Source organism: Nerophis lumbriciformis, linkage group LG37 (assembly GCF_033978685.3).
Source record: "Nerophis lumbriciformis linkage group LG37, RoL_Nlum_v2.1, whole genome shotgun sequence".
Taxonomy (NCBI): Eukaryota; Metazoa; Chordata; class Actinopteri; order Syngnathiformes; family Syngnathidae; genus Nerophis; species Nerophis lumbriciformis.
In genome coordinates, this window is record NC_084584.2 from 6,368,185 (window position 1) to 6,386,200 (window position 18,016).

The 18,016-nt window shown below is 34.7% G+C and overlaps 1 protein-coding gene across 1 annotated transcript in view; it reads left to right on the forward strand.

Annotated features, from left to right (window-relative positions):
- LOC133577199 (FRAS1-related extracellular matrix protein 2-like) overlaps nucleotides 1–18,016 on the forward strand; it is a 129,146-nt gene that overhangs the window by 106,899 nt on the left and 4,231 nt on the right. The window contains exons 14-23 of the mRNA XM_061930832.1: nucleotides 731–1,034; nucleotides 1,100–1,231; nucleotides 3,944–4,275; nucleotides 9,323–9,515; nucleotides 9,581–9,691; nucleotides 9,756–9,883; nucleotides 9,951–10,085; nucleotides 10,156–10,282; nucleotides 15,855–16,042; nucleotides 16,115–16,261. Coding sequence (XP_061786816.1) covers nucleotides 731–1,034; nucleotides 1,100–1,231; nucleotides 3,944–4,275; nucleotides 9,323–9,515; nucleotides 9,581–9,691; nucleotides 9,756–9,883; nucleotides 9,951–10,085; nucleotides 10,156–10,282; nucleotides 15,855–16,042; nucleotides 16,115–16,261 — 1,797 coding nt within the window. The remainder of the gene's footprint in view (nucleotides 1–730; nucleotides 1,035–1,099; nucleotides 1,232–3,943; nucleotides 4,276–9,322; nucleotides 9,516–9,580; nucleotides 9,692–9,755; nucleotides 9,884–9,950; nucleotides 10,086–10,155; nucleotides 10,283–15,854; nucleotides 16,043–16,114; nucleotides 16,262–18,016) is intronic.

Genomic DNA, 18,016 nt, shown 5'->3' on the forward strand with positions numbered 1-18,016 from the left:
GTAAATCAAAGGTAATATAAGGTTAGAAAGGGTTAAAAAGAAGGTCAAACAAGTAAAATAGAAGGTAAAAAAAGGTAAATAGAAGGTAAAAGAAGGTCAAAGTAGTAAATACAAATGAATAGAAGGTAAATAAAAGGTAAATATTAGGTTAGAATATAAAAGTTTAAATAGGAGGTCAAACAAGTCAAATAGAAGGTAAATAGAAAATAAAAAAGTGAAATAGGAGGTAAATATAAAGTTAAAGAAGGTCAATAGAAGGTAAATCAAAGTCAAAAGAAAGTAAATAATGAGTCAAATAAGTTTACTGGAAGTTCAATAAAAGAAAGTAAATACTATTATAAATGAATGTATTAATGGACCAAGCTGATGGACAGATGACTACAATAATAACCACCTGATCATCACCACTTTATTATTACTTCTCATGTTGTTGCCACCTTTCATCAAGAACATTTACCTGACATCCCAGCATCCTCTTTTTATACACTGGAGAGTTGCTTCCATTCCTGTGTGTGTGTGTGTGTGTGTGTGTGTGTGTGTGTGTGTGTGTGTGTGTGTGTGTGTGTGTGTGTGTGTGTGTGTGTGTGTGTCCCTGGGGAGAAGAAACCAAGCGTTCTTATCAAAAGCGAGGATTTGAGTGCGGCGCCTGCAGGCTCTTCAAAGCCTTCTAATACTAAACGTGAGCAGCAAAACCATGGTCAGGTCCTGATGGAGCGTCCTCCCCCTGCAGGCCTGCAGCAGCAGACACGTGGACTACGGCAAGACCGCCTCCATCTGCGTCAGCGAGCGCATCGACGACACCTTGACCAGGTACCGCTGGCTGGTCAGCGCCCCCGCCGGACCCCACGGCGTCACCAGCCCCATGAGGGAGGTGGACTTGGACACCTTCTTCACCTCCTCCAAGACCATCACGCTGGACTCGGTCTACTTCCGCGCCGGCTCCCGGGTCCAGTGCGTCGCCAGGGCGGTGAACTCGGACGGCGACGAGGGGCTGGAGCTGACCAGCCCCGTGGTCACCATCAGCCAGGAGGACGGTGAGGCGTCCATCTTGGTCTTTGTCACACACCGCCATGACGGGAAATGTTTCTTTGTCCTGTAGGAATGTGTCAGCCGCGCAAGATGGGCGCCGTGGGGGCGGAGCCTTTCTCCGCCAAGCTGCGCTACACCGGAGCGGACGACCCCGAGCACCCAAACCTGATCCGAGTGAGCGTCAGCATGCCGCACCTGGACGGTTGGTGCAGATCCGGATTTCTTTCACTTTCACTTTTGATGCACGCTCAGCGGTACCTTTTCTACATACAGCCACAAATAGTGACTGTATGTAGAAAATGCACACAAAAAAACCCATAAATTCTAAATGTTGTACACATGCAAGTGCACAATGTACGGAGTCCTTAAAGGGACATGGGGGGATTTTTTTTTTTTTATAATTAATTTTATTTATTTTTTCAGACACGTATCATAGTTTCTCGTGCGCACGAGAAACTTTTTATTTAAAAAATTAAAAACAATTTTTATAAAAAGTTTCTCTCGTGCACACGCGCAAACAAAAAGAAAAACCCAAATCTAACCCAAACTAACCTAATTAACTGAACTAAAATAAAAATAAAAAACCCCAAAACAAATAAATAAAAATACAATTAAATTACCCGCAATAAAAATGAAATACAATAAAATAAATCAGCTGGGATAAGGAGAACAAAAATATAGTAGTTTTTTGTGTTGTTTGTGTGTGCATTGTTAAATTTTAATTATAATTTTTTTAATGTTTCTTATTTTTTTAATTAAAAAAAAATTATAATTTTTTTTTTTTTTTTTTTGTTAATAAAGTTTCTCGTGCGCACGAGATACATGTCTGAAAAATTAATGACAAACAAAATAAAAATAAACTATAAAAAAAAAACAATCCAACCCAAACTAACCTATTTAACTGAACTAAAATAAAAATAAAAACCCCCAAAACAAATAAATAAAAATACAATTAAATTACCCGCCATAATAATGAAATACAATAAAATAAATCAGCTGGGATAAGGAGAACAAAAATATAGTAGTTTTTTGTGTTGTTTGTGTGTGCATTGTTACAGAGCCCCTAAAGGAATATGGGGGAATTTTTGCACATAAGATAGTTTCTCGTGCGCACGAGAAACTTTTTATTAAGAAAAAAAAAAAAATTTGAATTATAATTTTTTTTAATGTTTCTTATTTTTTTAATTAAAAAAATTATAATTTCTTTTTTTTTTTTTTTTTTGGTAATAAAAAGTTTTTCGTGTGCACGAGAAAGTTTTAATAAATTTTTTTATTTTTTTTTATTATAATTTTTTTTAAATTTTTTTTTTAATAAAAAGTTTCTCGTGCGCACGAGAAGGTTTTTATTAAAAAACGTTTTTAAAAGTTCTAATTTTTTTATTTATTTATTTTTTATTAAAAAAAAATTTTATATATTTTTTTTAATAAAAAGTTTCTCTTGCGCATGAGATACATGTCTGAAAAATTAATGACAAACAAAATAAAAATAAACTATAAAAAAAAACAATCCAACCCAAACTAACCTATTTAACTGAACTAAAATAAAAATAAAAACCCCCAAAACAAATAAATAAAAATACAATTAAATTACCCGCCATAATAATGAAATACAATAAAATAAATCAGCTGGGATAAGGAGAACAAAAATATAGTAGTTTTTTGTGTTGTTTGTGTGTGCATTGTTACAGAGCCCCTAAAGGGACATGGGGGAATTGTATTATTATTATTTTTTTCAGACATGTATCTCGTGTGCACGAGAAAGTTTTTATTAAAGCATTTTTTTTTTTAAATGATAATTTAAAAAAAAAAAAAAAAAAAATATTTTTATTTTTATTGAAAAAAATAAAAAAATAAAACAAATTAGAATTTTAAAAAAAAACATTTTTAATAAAAACTTTCTCATGTGCACGAGAAACTTTTTATTAAAAAAAAAGTAAAAAATTATAATAAAAAAAAAAACTATTAATAAAAATGTTCTACGCGCACGAGAAACTTTTTATTTAAATTTTTTTTTTTTAAATTATAATTTAAAAAAAAATGTTTTTAATAAAAACTTTCTCGTGCGCACAAGAAACTTTGTATTAAAAAAAAAGAATACATTTAAAAAAAAAACAATTTTTATTAAAAAAATTAAAAAAAATTTAAAAATTATAATTTAAAAAAAATTTTTTGGAATAAAAAGTTTTTCTCCATAAAATTCCCCCATATCCCTTTAGGGGCTCCGTAACAACAATGCACACACAAACAACAGAAAAAACTATATTTTTGTTCTCCTTATCCCAGCTGATTTATTTTATTGTATTTCATTTTTATTGCGGGTAATTTAATTATATTTTTATTTATTTGTTTTGGGGGTTTTTTATTTTTATTTTAGTTCAGTTAATTAGGTTAGTTTGGGTTGGATTTGGGTTTTTTTTAATACTTTTTTTTTCGTTTGTTTTATTTTGTTTGTCATCAATCAATCAATGTTTACTTATATAGCCCTAAATCACAAGTGTCTCAAAGGGCTGCACAAGCCACAATGACATCCTATATATATATATATATATTAAAATTGTCCGATAATTTCGGCCTGCCCATATTATTGGCCGATAAATGCGTTAAAATGTAATATCGGAAATGATCGGTATCGTTTTATTTATTATCGGTATCGTTTTTTTGTTTTTGTTTTTTTAATTAAATCAACATAAAAAACACTAAAAACACAAGATACACTTACAATTAGTACACCAACCCAAAAAACTCATTCACACTCAATCACACAAAAGGGTTGTTTATTTCTGTTATTAATATTGTGGACAATATCGGAATATCGGATAGCCATTATCGGACATCCCTAATATATATAAATATATATATATGAATATCAATGAATATGAATATTCTGCTTTGATGTTTATTTTGTATTTTGCAGGCATGCTTCCGGTCATTTCCACCCGGCCCCTCACGAACTTTGACCTGACTCTCAGCCCGGACGGAACCCGTGTGGGGAACCACCGCTGCTCCAACCTGCTGGACTACGGCGAGGTCGCCACGGGTCACGGCTTCATCACGGCGGCCACGCGCAACCCGGAGAGCGCGGGCAACGCGGCGCCCTACCAGTACAGCGCCCCCCTGAGGGGGAACGCCACACTGCGCTTCTACAGGAACCTCAACCTGGAGGCCTGCCTGTGGGAGTTCACCACCTTCTACCACATGTCCGAACTACTCTCTGACTGTGGAGGCACCATCACCACTGATGGACAGGTAGGTGTGTGTGTGTCTGTGTGTGTGTGTGTGCGTGTGTGTGTGTGTGTGTGTGTGTGTGTGTGTGTGTGTGTGTGTGTGTGTGTGTGTGTGTGTGTGTGTGTGTTCAGTATTTACATTTGTGTTTCTCAGTCTGCTGAATGACAGACTTACACACACAACATTGGATCTGTTTGTTTTCTTATCTTTAATCCACACACACACACACACACACACACACACACACACACACACACACACACACACACACACACACACACACACACACACACTGAATACATGCATTCATTTGGCCACTTTATTAGGTACACAATCTAATTGTTAAAACTGTCTACTGACTACCGTATTTACACTACCGTATGTACACTACCATATTTACATTACCATGTTTACACTACCATATTTACACTACCGTATTTACACTACCATATTTACACTACCATTTTTACACTACCATACATATTTACACTACCGTATTTACACTACCATACTTATTTACACTATGGTATTTACACTACCGTATTTACACTACCATACATATTTACACTACCGTATTTACACTACCATACATATTTACACTACCGTATTTACACTACCGTATTTACACTACCATACATATTTACACTACCGTATTTACACTACCGTATTTACACTACCATACATATTTACACTACCGTATTTACACTACCATATATCGACATTACCATATTTACACTACCATATTTACATTAACATGTTTACACTACCATGTTTACACTACCGTATTACATTACCATATTCACACTACCGTATTTACACTACCATATTTACACTACCATACATATTTACACTACCGTATTTACACTACTATATTTACACTACCATACATATTTACACTACCGTATTTACACTACCGTATGTACACTACCATATTTACATTACCATGTTTACACTACCATATTTACATAACCGTATTACATTACCATATTTACACTACCGTATTTACACTACCATTTTTACACTACCATACATATTTACACTACCGTATTTACACTACCATACATATTTACACTACTGTATTTACACTACCATACATATTTACACTACCATATTTACACTACCGTATGTACACTACCGTATGTACACTACCATATTTACATTACCATGTTTACACTACCATATTTACATTACCGTATTACATTACCATATTTACACTACCGTATTTACACTACCATTTTTACACTACCATACATATTTACATTACCGTATTTACACTACCATACATATTTACACTACCGTATTTACACTATCGTATTTACACTACCATATATCGACATTACCATATTTACACTACCATATTTACATTACCATGTTTACACTACCATGTTTACACTACCGTATTACATTACCATATTCACACTACCGTATTTACACTACCATATTTACATTACCATGTTTACACTACCATATTTACATTACCGTATGACATTACCATATTTTCACTACCGTATTTACACTACCATATTTACACTACCATACATATTTACACTACCGTATTTACACTACCATACATATTTACACTACCGTATTTACACTATCGTATTTACACTACCATATATCGACATTACCATATTTACACTACCATATTTACATTACCATGTTTACACTACCATGTTTACACTACCGTATTACATTACCATATTCACACTACCGTATTTACACTACCATATTTACACTACCATTTTTACACTACCATACATATTTACACTACCGTATTTACACTACCGTATGTACACTACCATATTTACATTACCATGTTTACACTACCATATTTACATTACCGTATTACATTACCATATTTACACTACTGTATTTACACTACCATTTTTACACTACCATACATATTTACACTACCGTATTTACACTACCATTTTTACACGACCATACATATTTACACTACCGTATTTACACTACCGTATGTACACTACCGTATGCACACTACCATATTTACATTACCATGTTTACACTACCATATTTAAATTACCGTATTACATTACCATATTTACACTACCGTATTTACACTACCATTTTTACACTACCATACATATTTACACTACCGTATTTACACTACATACATATTTACACTACCGTATTTACACTACCGTATTTACACTACCATACATATTTACACTACCGTATTTACACTATCGTATTTACACTACCATATATCGACATCACCATATTTACACTACCATATTTACATTACCATGTTTACACTACCATGTTTACACTACCGTATTACATAACCATATTTACACTACCATATTTACACTACCATTTTTACACTACCATACATACTGTATATACATTACCATATATATTTACACTACCATACATAATTACACTACCTTATTTACACTACCATACATATTTACACTACCGTATTACATTACTGTGTTTACACTATCATATTTACACTACCATATTTACATTACCATACCTCTTTACACTATCATACATATTTACACTAATATACATATTTACACTACCATACATATTTACACTAATATACATATTTACATTATTATACATATTTACACTACCATACATATTTACACTACCATACATATTTACACTACCATTTTTACACTACCATACATATTTACACTAATATACATATTTACACAACCATACATATTTACACTATTATACATAATTACACTACCATACATATTTACACTACCATTTTTACACTACCATACATATTTAGACTATCATATTTACACTACCATACATATTTACACTACCTTATTCCCACTACCATGCACATTTACACTATTATACATAATTACACTACCATACATATTTACACTATCAATCAATCAATCAATCTTTATTTATATAGCCCTAAATCACAAGTGTCTCAAAGGGCTGCACAAGCCACAACGACATCCTCGGTACAAAGCCCACACTACCGTATTACATGACTGTAATTACACTACCATATTTACACTAACATTTTTACACTACCATACATATTTACACTATCATATTTACACTACCATACATATTTACATTACCATACATATTTACACTACCATATTTACACTACCATACATATTTACATTACCATACATATTTACACTACCATTTTTACACTACCATTTTTACACTACCATACTTACACTACAATACATAAGTACACTATCATATTTACACTACCATACCTATTTACACTACCTTATTTACAATACCATACTTACACTACAATACATAAGTACACTATCATATTTACACTACCATACCTATTTACACTACCTTATTTACACTACCATACATATTTACATTACCGTATTTAGCTAGATAGATAGATAGTACTTTATTGATTCCTTCAGGAGAGTTCCCTCAGGAAAATTACACTACCATATTTACACTACCATATTTACATTAGCATACATATGTACACTACCTTTTTTACACTACCATACATATTTACACTACCAGTCAAAAGTTTAGAGACACATTTTCCTATTTCGATACAGTGTCTCCTGACTTATGACTGATTCTGTTTTGATATGATGATTTTTCTTAATTCAATAACATTATGAGTATATTATTTAAACCAGTTTTAGAAATATCCATGTGAGCAGCGACATCTGGTGGCTGTTTTAGATAACACGTGCTTCCATGTCAATCATCAGCTGTTTATTTGAGTTCAAGTTGAAAAGTTAAAGTACCAATGATTGCCACACACACACCAGGTCCATCCTACACTACTTCAATATATTAATAAATCAAATCAAATAAATGCATTAAACCTAAAGCAAAACAAAAAAATACTTTGTTGTTATGATATGCAATATAGCAACAATTAAGTATTTTTTTGCTTTATTTACTTTGTTGTTATGTGTGTATATATATATATATATATGTGTATATATGTGTATATATGTATATGTACACATTTACAGTTTATGTATATACACTATATTGCCAAAAGTATTTGGCCACCCATCCAAATGATCAGAATTATAGTGCGGGATTGTTTTTCAGGAGTTGGGCTTGGCCCCTTAGTTCCAGTGAAAGTAACTTTAAATGCTCCAGAATACCAAAACATTTTGGACAATTCCATGCTCCCAACCTTGTGGGAACAGTTTGGAGCGGGCCCCTCCCTCTTCCAACATGACAAGGTCCATAAAGACATGGGTGACAGAGTTTGGTGTGGATGAACTTGACTGGCCTGCGCAGAGTCCTGACTTGAACCCGATAGAACACCTTTGGGATGCATTAGAACGGAGATTTAGAGCCAGGCTTTCTCCACCAAACATCAGTGTGTGACCTCACCAATGCACTTTTGGAAGAATGGTGGAAAATTCCTATAAACACACTCCGCAACCTTGTGGACAGCCTTCCCAGAAGAGTTGAAGCTGGACCGGCATCATATTGAAGCCTATGGGTTAGGGATGGGATGGCACTTCAAGTTCATATGTGAGTCAAGGCAGGTGGCCAAATACTTTTGGCAATATAGTGTATGTTATTATTATTTTGTTCTTTGGCTTTTAACACTACGTGAGTTGTCTTCTGTGGGTTTTTTTATTTTTAATTTTTTAATTTTATTTTTTATTTTGATTTCTATTTACTGTTTTAATTGGTTTTACCCTTTGAAATTGTTTTTAATCATATTTATTTTTATATTGTTTTTATATTGGTTTTATATTTATTTATTTTTTTGTTTTTATTCAGTCATTGGTGGAGCTAAGGATAATATTTGAATATTGTTTTTAATATTGTACATTTTTGTTGTTTAACTGTGCTAATAAATAAAGTGGATTGGATTGTTATATATACATATATTATTTATTTATTTATTTATTTTTTATTTATTTATTTTTTATATATAATTACAAGGATCCCATGAACTTAGTATTGTACTTCAGTTACTGGCTAGGTGAATAATTCCCTCATTGCTGCCTTACAGGTGACGTATTCCCACTGCGGTGTATTGTGCAGGTGTACCTAATGAAGTGGCTGATGTTTCTCCCTCCTTTTTGTTTTGGACCTGGAGCAGGTCCTGAACCTGGTCCAGTCCTACGTGACGCTGCGCGTGCCCCTCTACGTGTCCTACGTCTTCCACTCGCCCGCGGGCGCCGGCGGCTGGCAGCACTTTGACCTCCAGTCGGAGCTGCGCCTCACCTTCGTGTACGACACCGCCATCCTGTGGCGGGACGGCGTGGGCAGCCCCCCTCAGGCCGAGCTCCAGGGTGGGGACTCCTTTCTGGTTTCCCCTCAAGGTCATGGAAAAAAACCGTGTTTCTGTCCCCCCCAGGTGCGTTGTACCCCAGCAGCATGCGCATCAACCGGCAAGGACGCCTGGTGGTCCACTTCCGCACCAAAGCCCGCTTCAGGGGTCTGTTTGTCCCGAGGGTCCGGACATCAGGTGAGAGTACTCGCCTCCGCTCCTACGTGAAGTCCGGCTGTAAACGTCCGCCGTCTCTTGCCAGCGAGCTCCGTGTCCTCCACGGTGGTGAGCCCGGACCACCCCGGCCTGACCTTCAACCTCACCCTGGTGCGGAGCGAGCCCGGCTACAACCAGCCGGTGCAGCAGTGGACCTTCACCTCGGACTTTGCCGTGAGTCGGACCTTCCGAGTGTCCCTAACGAGCGGCGCCCTTCATGGAAGTCCCGCCTGTGCCTCAGGTCCGAGACTACTCGGGGACGTACGCCGTCAAGCTGGTCCCCTGCACCGCCGCCCGCCACGCCGAGTACTCGCTCCCGCCCGTGTGCAGTCCCGGGGAGCCCGTGACCTTCGACCTGGACATCCGCTTCCAGCAAGTAAGGCAGACCAGACCGTAGGCGACCTCTGAACCCCGCCCCTTTGCTAACCGCGAGCACGTTTGTCCAGGTGAGCGACCCGGTGGCGGTGGAGTTCAGTCTGAACACTCGGATGTTGTTGCTGTCCAGGAGGAGCTTGTGGCTCTCGGACGGCTCCGCGGGCTTCGGCCAGGAGAGCGACGTGGCCTTTTCTGAGGGTAGGAGCCTTAGGGAGAGAACCTGGTCAAGGGTCTTAAGAACCTTCCATGGTAGTCCTGATGGAGACTCTGGTTTGGGTCATTAATGACAGACTGAGTGTGTGAAATAGAAAACAATGTGAGCTATCAAAGTCAAAAAGTGGCGTCCCTCAGGGCTCAATGTGAAGTCCCATACTTTTATTACATATTTACTCTACCAGACATATTTACATTACCATATTTACACTACCGTATTACATTACCATGTTTACACTACCATATTTACATTACCATATTTACACTACCATATTTGCACTACCGTATTACATTATCATATTTACACTACCATATTTACATTACCATATTTACACTACCGTATTACATTACCATATTTACACTACCATATTTACACTACCATATTTGCACTACCGTATTACATTACCATATTTACACTACCATATTTGCACTACTGTATTACATTACCATATTTACACTACCATATTGACATTACCACATTTACACTACCATATTTGCACTACTGTATTACATTACCATATTTACATTACCATATTTACACTAGCATACATATTGACATTACCATATTTACACTACCATATTTGCACTACTGTATTACATTACCATATTTACACTAACATATTTACATTACCATATTTACACTACCATATTTACACTACCGTATTACATTACCATATATACACTACCATATTTACACTACCATATTTGCACTACTGTATTACATTACCATATTTACATTACCATATTTACACTACCATATTTGCACTACTGTATTACATTACCATATTTACACTACCATATTTGCACTACCGTATTACATTACCATATTTACACTACCATATTTGCACTACTGTATTACATTACCATATTTACACTACCATATTTGCACTACCGTATTACATTACCATATTTACATTACCATATTTACACTACCATATTTGCACTACTGTATTACATTACCATATTTACACTACCATATTTACATTACTGTATTACATTACCATATTTACACTAACATATTTACATTACCATATTTACACTAACATATTTACATTACCATATTTACACTACCATATTTGCACTACTGTATTACATTACCATATTTACATTACCATATTTACACTACCATATTTGCACTACTGTATTACATTACCATATTTACATTACCATATTTACACTACCATATTTGCACTACTGTATTACATTACCATATTTACATTACCATATTTACACTAGCATACAGATTGACATTACCATATTTACACTACCATATTTGCACTACCGTATTACATTACCATATTTACACTACCATATTTGCACTACTGTATTACATTACCATATTTACACTACCATATTTACATTACCATATTTACTTTACCATATTTGCACTACCGTATGACATTACCATATTTACATTACCATATTTACACAAGCATACATATTGACATTACCATATTTACACTACCATATTTGCACTACTGTATTACATTACCATATTTACATTACCATATTTACACTATCATACATATTGACACTACCATATTTACACTACCATATTTGCACTACTGTATTACATTACCATATTTACATTAACATACATATTGACACTACCATGTTTGCACTACCATATTGTATTACCATATTTACATTACCAAATGTACACATTTATACTAGCATACATATTGACACTAGCATATTTACACTACCATATTTGCACTACTGTATTACATTACCATATTTACACTACCATACATATTGCCATTACCATATTTACACTACCATATTTGCACTACTGTATTACATTACCATATTTACATTACCATATTTACACTAGCATACATATTGACACTACCATATTTACACTACCATATTTGCACTACCGTATTGTATTACCATATTTACATTACCATATTTACATGACCAAATTTACACATTTATACTAGCATACATATTGACACTAGCATATTTACACTACCATATTTGCCAATCCGTATTATATTACCATATTTACATTATCATATTTACATTACCATATATACACATTTACACTAACATACAAATTTACACTACCATATTTGCACTACCGTATTACACTACCATATTCGCATTACCATATTTACACAAATACTGAAAATTGGTACCGCTATCGACCCCCAGGTACCGGGAATTGGTACCGTATCAGTTCCAATGTGAACAGTACCCATCACCTAGTGCCAGTCTTGTCTATCGTTGCGCCCCAAAAAAGTGTTAGTACTGTAAGTATTGTACTTATTACACACCAGCTGTTTGATTGTAACATTCATCTTAGTTGTAGTTTTCATTAACACATTTGGAGGTGTTGAAATCGCCATGTAAAAAAAATCGCTAATGCTAATCAGTAGCATGTATATGACATATCCATTGTAAATTAGCATTGAGCTAGCACATAAAAATAAACTCAGAAATGTGATTACAAAACAAGATATAACAACTGGACAGCAGTTATCATAATCATCTCATTTCTAAATTTGCAATAAAAATTATATTTTACTATTAAAAATAATAATATTTATTAACACACTCAAAATACCGAAAATTGGTACAACTGAGTGCCGATATCGATTCCCGGGTAGCGGAAATTGGTACCGTATCAGTTCCAATGTGAACAGTACCCATCACCTCGTGCCAGTCTTGTCTATTGTTGCGCCCTAAAAAGTCTTAGTACTGTAATTATTGTACTTATTACACACCAGCTGTTTGATTGTAACATTCATCTTAGTTGTAGTTTTCATTAACACATTTGGAGGTGTTGAAATCGCCATGTAAAAAAAAATCGCTAATGCTAATCAGTAGCATGTATATGACATAGATTGTAAATTAGCATTGAGCTAGCACAAAAAAACAAAAATAAACTCAGAAATGTGAATAAAAAACAAGATATAGCAACTGGACAGCAGTTATCATAATCATCTCATTTCTAAATTTGCAATAAAAATGATATTTTACTATTAAAAATAATAATATTTATTAACACACTCAAAATACCGAAAATTGGTACAACTGAGTGCCGATATCGATTCCCGGGTAGCGGGAATTGGTACCGTATCAGTTCCAATGTGAACAGTACCCATCACCTCGTGCCAGTCTTGTCTATTGTTGCGCCCTAAAAAGTGTTAGTACTGTAAGTATTGTACTTATTACACACCAGCTGTTTGATTGTAACATTCATCTTAGTTGTAGTTTTCATTAACACATTTGGAGGTGTTGAAATTGCCATGTAAAATCGCTAATGCTAATCAGTAGCATGTATATGACATATCCATTGTAAATTAGCATTGAGCTAGCACAAAAAAATAAAAATAAACTCAGAAATGTGAATAAAAAACAAGATATAACAACTGGACAGCAGTTATCATAATCATCTCATTTCTAAATTTGCAATAAAAATTATATTTTACTATTAAAAATAATATTTATTAACACACTCAAAATACCGAAAATTGGTACAACTGAGTGCCGATATCGATTCCCGGGTAGCGGAAATTGGTACCGTATCAGTACCCATCACCTAGTGCCAGTCTTGTCTATTGTTGCACCCTAAAAAGTGTTAATACTGTAAGTATTGTACTTATTACACACCAGCTGTTTGATTGTAACATTCATTTTAGTTGTAGTTTTCATTAACACATTTGGAGGTGTTGAAATCGCCATGTAAAAAAGTCGCTAATGCTAATCAGTAGCATGTGTATGACATATCAATTGTAAATTAGCATTGAGCTAAAAAAACAACTGGAAAGCAGTTATCATAATCATTTTTGCAATAAAAAATGATATTTTACTGTCAAAAACAATTAATATTTACTAACACACACAAAAGTACCGAAAATTGGTACCGTTGAATATTGGTATCGATTTCCACGTATCAGGATTTGGTACCGTATCGCAGTGGTCCCCAACCTTTTTGTAACTGCGGACCGGTCAACGCTTGAAAATTTGTCCCACGGACCGGGGTTTTTTATTTTATTTATTTATTTATTTTATTATTATTATTATTTTAATTTTTTTTGTCATAAAAAAAGTGAGTATAAATGGGGGAGTTTTTTTTTGGGTTGGTGCACTTGTAAGTGTATCTTGTTTTTTATGTTGATTTAATTAAAAATAAAAATAAAAAATAAATAAAGAAATATTTTTTTATTTTTTTATTTCTTGTGCGGCCCGGTAACCAATCGATCCACGGACCGGTACCGGGCCGCGACCCGGTGGTTGGGGACCACTGCCGTATCGGTTCAAATGTGAACGGTACCCATCCTAACCTACCGATCACTCTTTTCACTTTCCCTTTCATTTAAAAAAAAAAAAAAAAACGCTCCAACGTACAAAAAGTAAGGCTCCACTTTTCCAAATATGGGCTAGCTCGATGCTAATATACAATGTATTTTCTGCTGACAGGCTACTGATTAGCATTAGCGATTTTACATGGCGATTTCAGCACCTCCAAAAATTGTTAATGAAAACTACAACAAAGATGCACGTTACAATCAAACAGCGGGTGCCTGATAAGTACAAAACTTAGAGTTTTAACACTTTCTAGGCGCAACAACAACAAAACACACAAAGGATACACTACTGCTCTCTTACGTCTTGGACTTGCAACTCAAATTGCAACTCGTTGTCCTACTTGCAAGTAAAACTCAGAAAAGTGATAATAACATAAAATATAACTTTAGCAGTTATCATAATCAGCTCATTTTTAAATGTTTCAATAAAAATAATATTTTACTGTCAAAAACAATAATATTTATTTACACACTCAAAATACTGAAAATTGGTACCGCTGTCGACTCCCAGGTGCCGGGAATTGGTACTGTATCGGTTCAAATGTGAACAGTACCCATCCCTTGTGCCAGTCTTGTCTTTTGTTGCGCCCTAAAAAGTGTTAATACTGTAAGTATTGTGCTTATTACTCACCAACTGTTTGATTGAACACTCATCTTAGTTGTAGTTTTCATTAACACATTTGGAGGTGTTGAAATTGCCATGTAAAATCGCTAATGCTAATCCGTAGCATGTATATGACATATGCAGTGTAAATTAGCATTGAGCTAGCACAAAAAAAAAATGTAAATCAGAAATGTGTTTACAAAACAAGATATAACAACTGGACAGCAGTTATCATAATCATCTGATTTCTAAATTTGCAATAAAAATGATATTTTACTATTAAAAATAATAATATTTATTAACACACTCAAAATACCGAAAATTGGTACAGCTGTCGACTCCCAGTCTTGTCCATTGTTGCGCCCTAAAAAGTGTTAATACTGTAAATATTTGTGGAGGGACCGGCCTCGAAGCACAGCTGGCAGGTGATTAGATTACCCAGCTGGGGCTGATCATCCAATCACCTGCAGTGCTTATTAGCAGCAGCCGAGACGAGACACGCCAGTTGGAGTTGGAGTTTGAGCCAGAAATCGGTAGTACCGACAGAATTACTAGTACTGGAGTACTAGAGTTGGTACCATCCCGAATTCTGGACCTTAGTCATAAAGAAGTGAAAGTGGTCTTCTGTGGTGGTCAGGTGACACCATCTTTGGCCGCGTCATGGTGGACCCCGTGCAGAACCTGGGAGAGTCCTTCTTCTGCAGCATCGAGAAGGTCTTCCTGTGCACGGGAGCGGACGGCTACGTTCCCAAGTTCGATCCCTCGCGCTCCGAGTTCGGCTGCCTGGCCGACTCGCCCTCCCTGCTCTACAGGTTCAAAATCCTGGTGAGTCCACGTCCGCCGTCTTCCTTTGATCTGGCTACAAGCTGAGGTTTGTCACCCGTCCTGCTTCACCAGGACAAGGCTCAGCCCGAGACCCAGGCGCGGGTGTTTGGGGACGTGGACTTCAGCGCCGTGCTCGCCTTGGACGACGCCTCGGCCCTGCCGCTGGTCCGGCAGCCTGGCTCGGACGGGTTCAAGCTGGACTCCAGGGCCATGTTCCAGGTAGCGCCCCCTGCTGTGTGTTCCATGCAACAAGACACAGTACCGTACCGAACAATGGAAATGATCTGTTCCAAGGTCAAACTGTGGCCTTGAAGTTAATTGAAGTTAATTATATAGCGCTTTTCTCTACTATTCACAACAAAACAAAAAAATACATAAAAAAGTGGAGTAATAAAAGAGCAAACAGGTGAAATGTAACGAGAAAAAGTTGCAATGTTGACTCTAATAACAGAAAACTGCCATGCAGGCTGTTTGGTTACTTTAAAAGTGGCATTGCTAAAAAATAATAATGAATCAAAATCAATGTTGTTATGAATTATGGACATATTCATATTTGTTTTTTATGGCAAAATATGCAATATTTTCCCATAAAAAAATAAGTTTTCTTTGCCAAAAAGCCCCCAAAAAAGAGAAAAACATATAACAAAAAGAGAAAAATAATAAAAACTTAAATTTAAATATTTTTGGGTGAAAATATTGCATATTTTTGTGTGTTTGCCATAAAAAAAACAAAGTTTTCTGACAAAAAGGGCATAAAACAAACGTGAAAAATAATAATTAAAAAAATTGACAGATCGGAAATTGATCTCAAGATGTTAGAGTTTAAATTATTTTTTATTTTAACACTTTTATGAGTGGGGGGCCGTTTTTGGTTATTAAGAATTTGTTTTTTCAACTGTTATTGCTCAAAAAATAATAATGAATCAAAATCAATGTTATGAATTATTGACATATTTAAGGCTCCAATTACTTCACATCAAATATTACACTTTTATGGGGAAAATATTGCATATTTTGTGTTTGCCATTTAAATAAAACCGTTTTTTTTTTTTTTTTTTAAAAAGGGCAAAACATAAAAAAACATTAAAAAAACAATAAAATCTTATAATCAACGGATAGATCTGAAGTTGACCTTGAGATTTAAGCATTGAAAGGAAAATTAATATATATTTTAACACTTTTATGAGTGGGGTCCGTTTGGGTCCCCGAGACCTTTAGTGTGATTTTTTTTTTTTTTTTTACTTGTCATCGCTGAAAAAAAATAATGAATCAAAATCAATTTTGTTATGAATTATTGACATATTCATATTTGTTTTTTTATGGCAAAATATGCAATATTTTCCCATTAAAAAACTAAATTTTCTTTGCCAAAAAGCCCCCAAAAAAGAGAAAAACATATAACAAAAAGAGAAAAATAATAAAAACTTAAATTTAAATATTCTTTGGTGAAAATATTGCATATTTTTGTGTGTTTGCCATAAAAAAAACAAAGTTTTCTGACAAAAAGGGCATAAAACAAACGTGAAAAATAATTTTAAAAAAAATTGACAGATCGGAAATTGATCTCAAGATGTAAGAGTTGAAATTATTTTTTATTTTAACACTTTTATGAGTGGGGGCCGTTTTTGGTTATTAAGAATTTTAGTTTTTTCAACTGTTATTGCTCAAAAAATAATAATGAATCAAAATCAATGTTGTTATGAATTATTGACATATTTAAGGCTCCAATTACTTCACATCAAATATTCCACTTTTATGGGGAAAATATTGCATATTTTGTGTTTTCCATTTAAATAAAACCGTTTTTCAGTTTTTTTTTAAAAAGGGCAAAACATAAAAAAACATTACAAAAAAACAATAAAATCTTATAATCAACGGATAGATCTGAAGTTGACCTTGAGATTTAAGCATTGAAAGGAAAATTAATATATATTTTAACACTTTTATGAGTGGGGTCCGTTTGGGTCCCCGAGA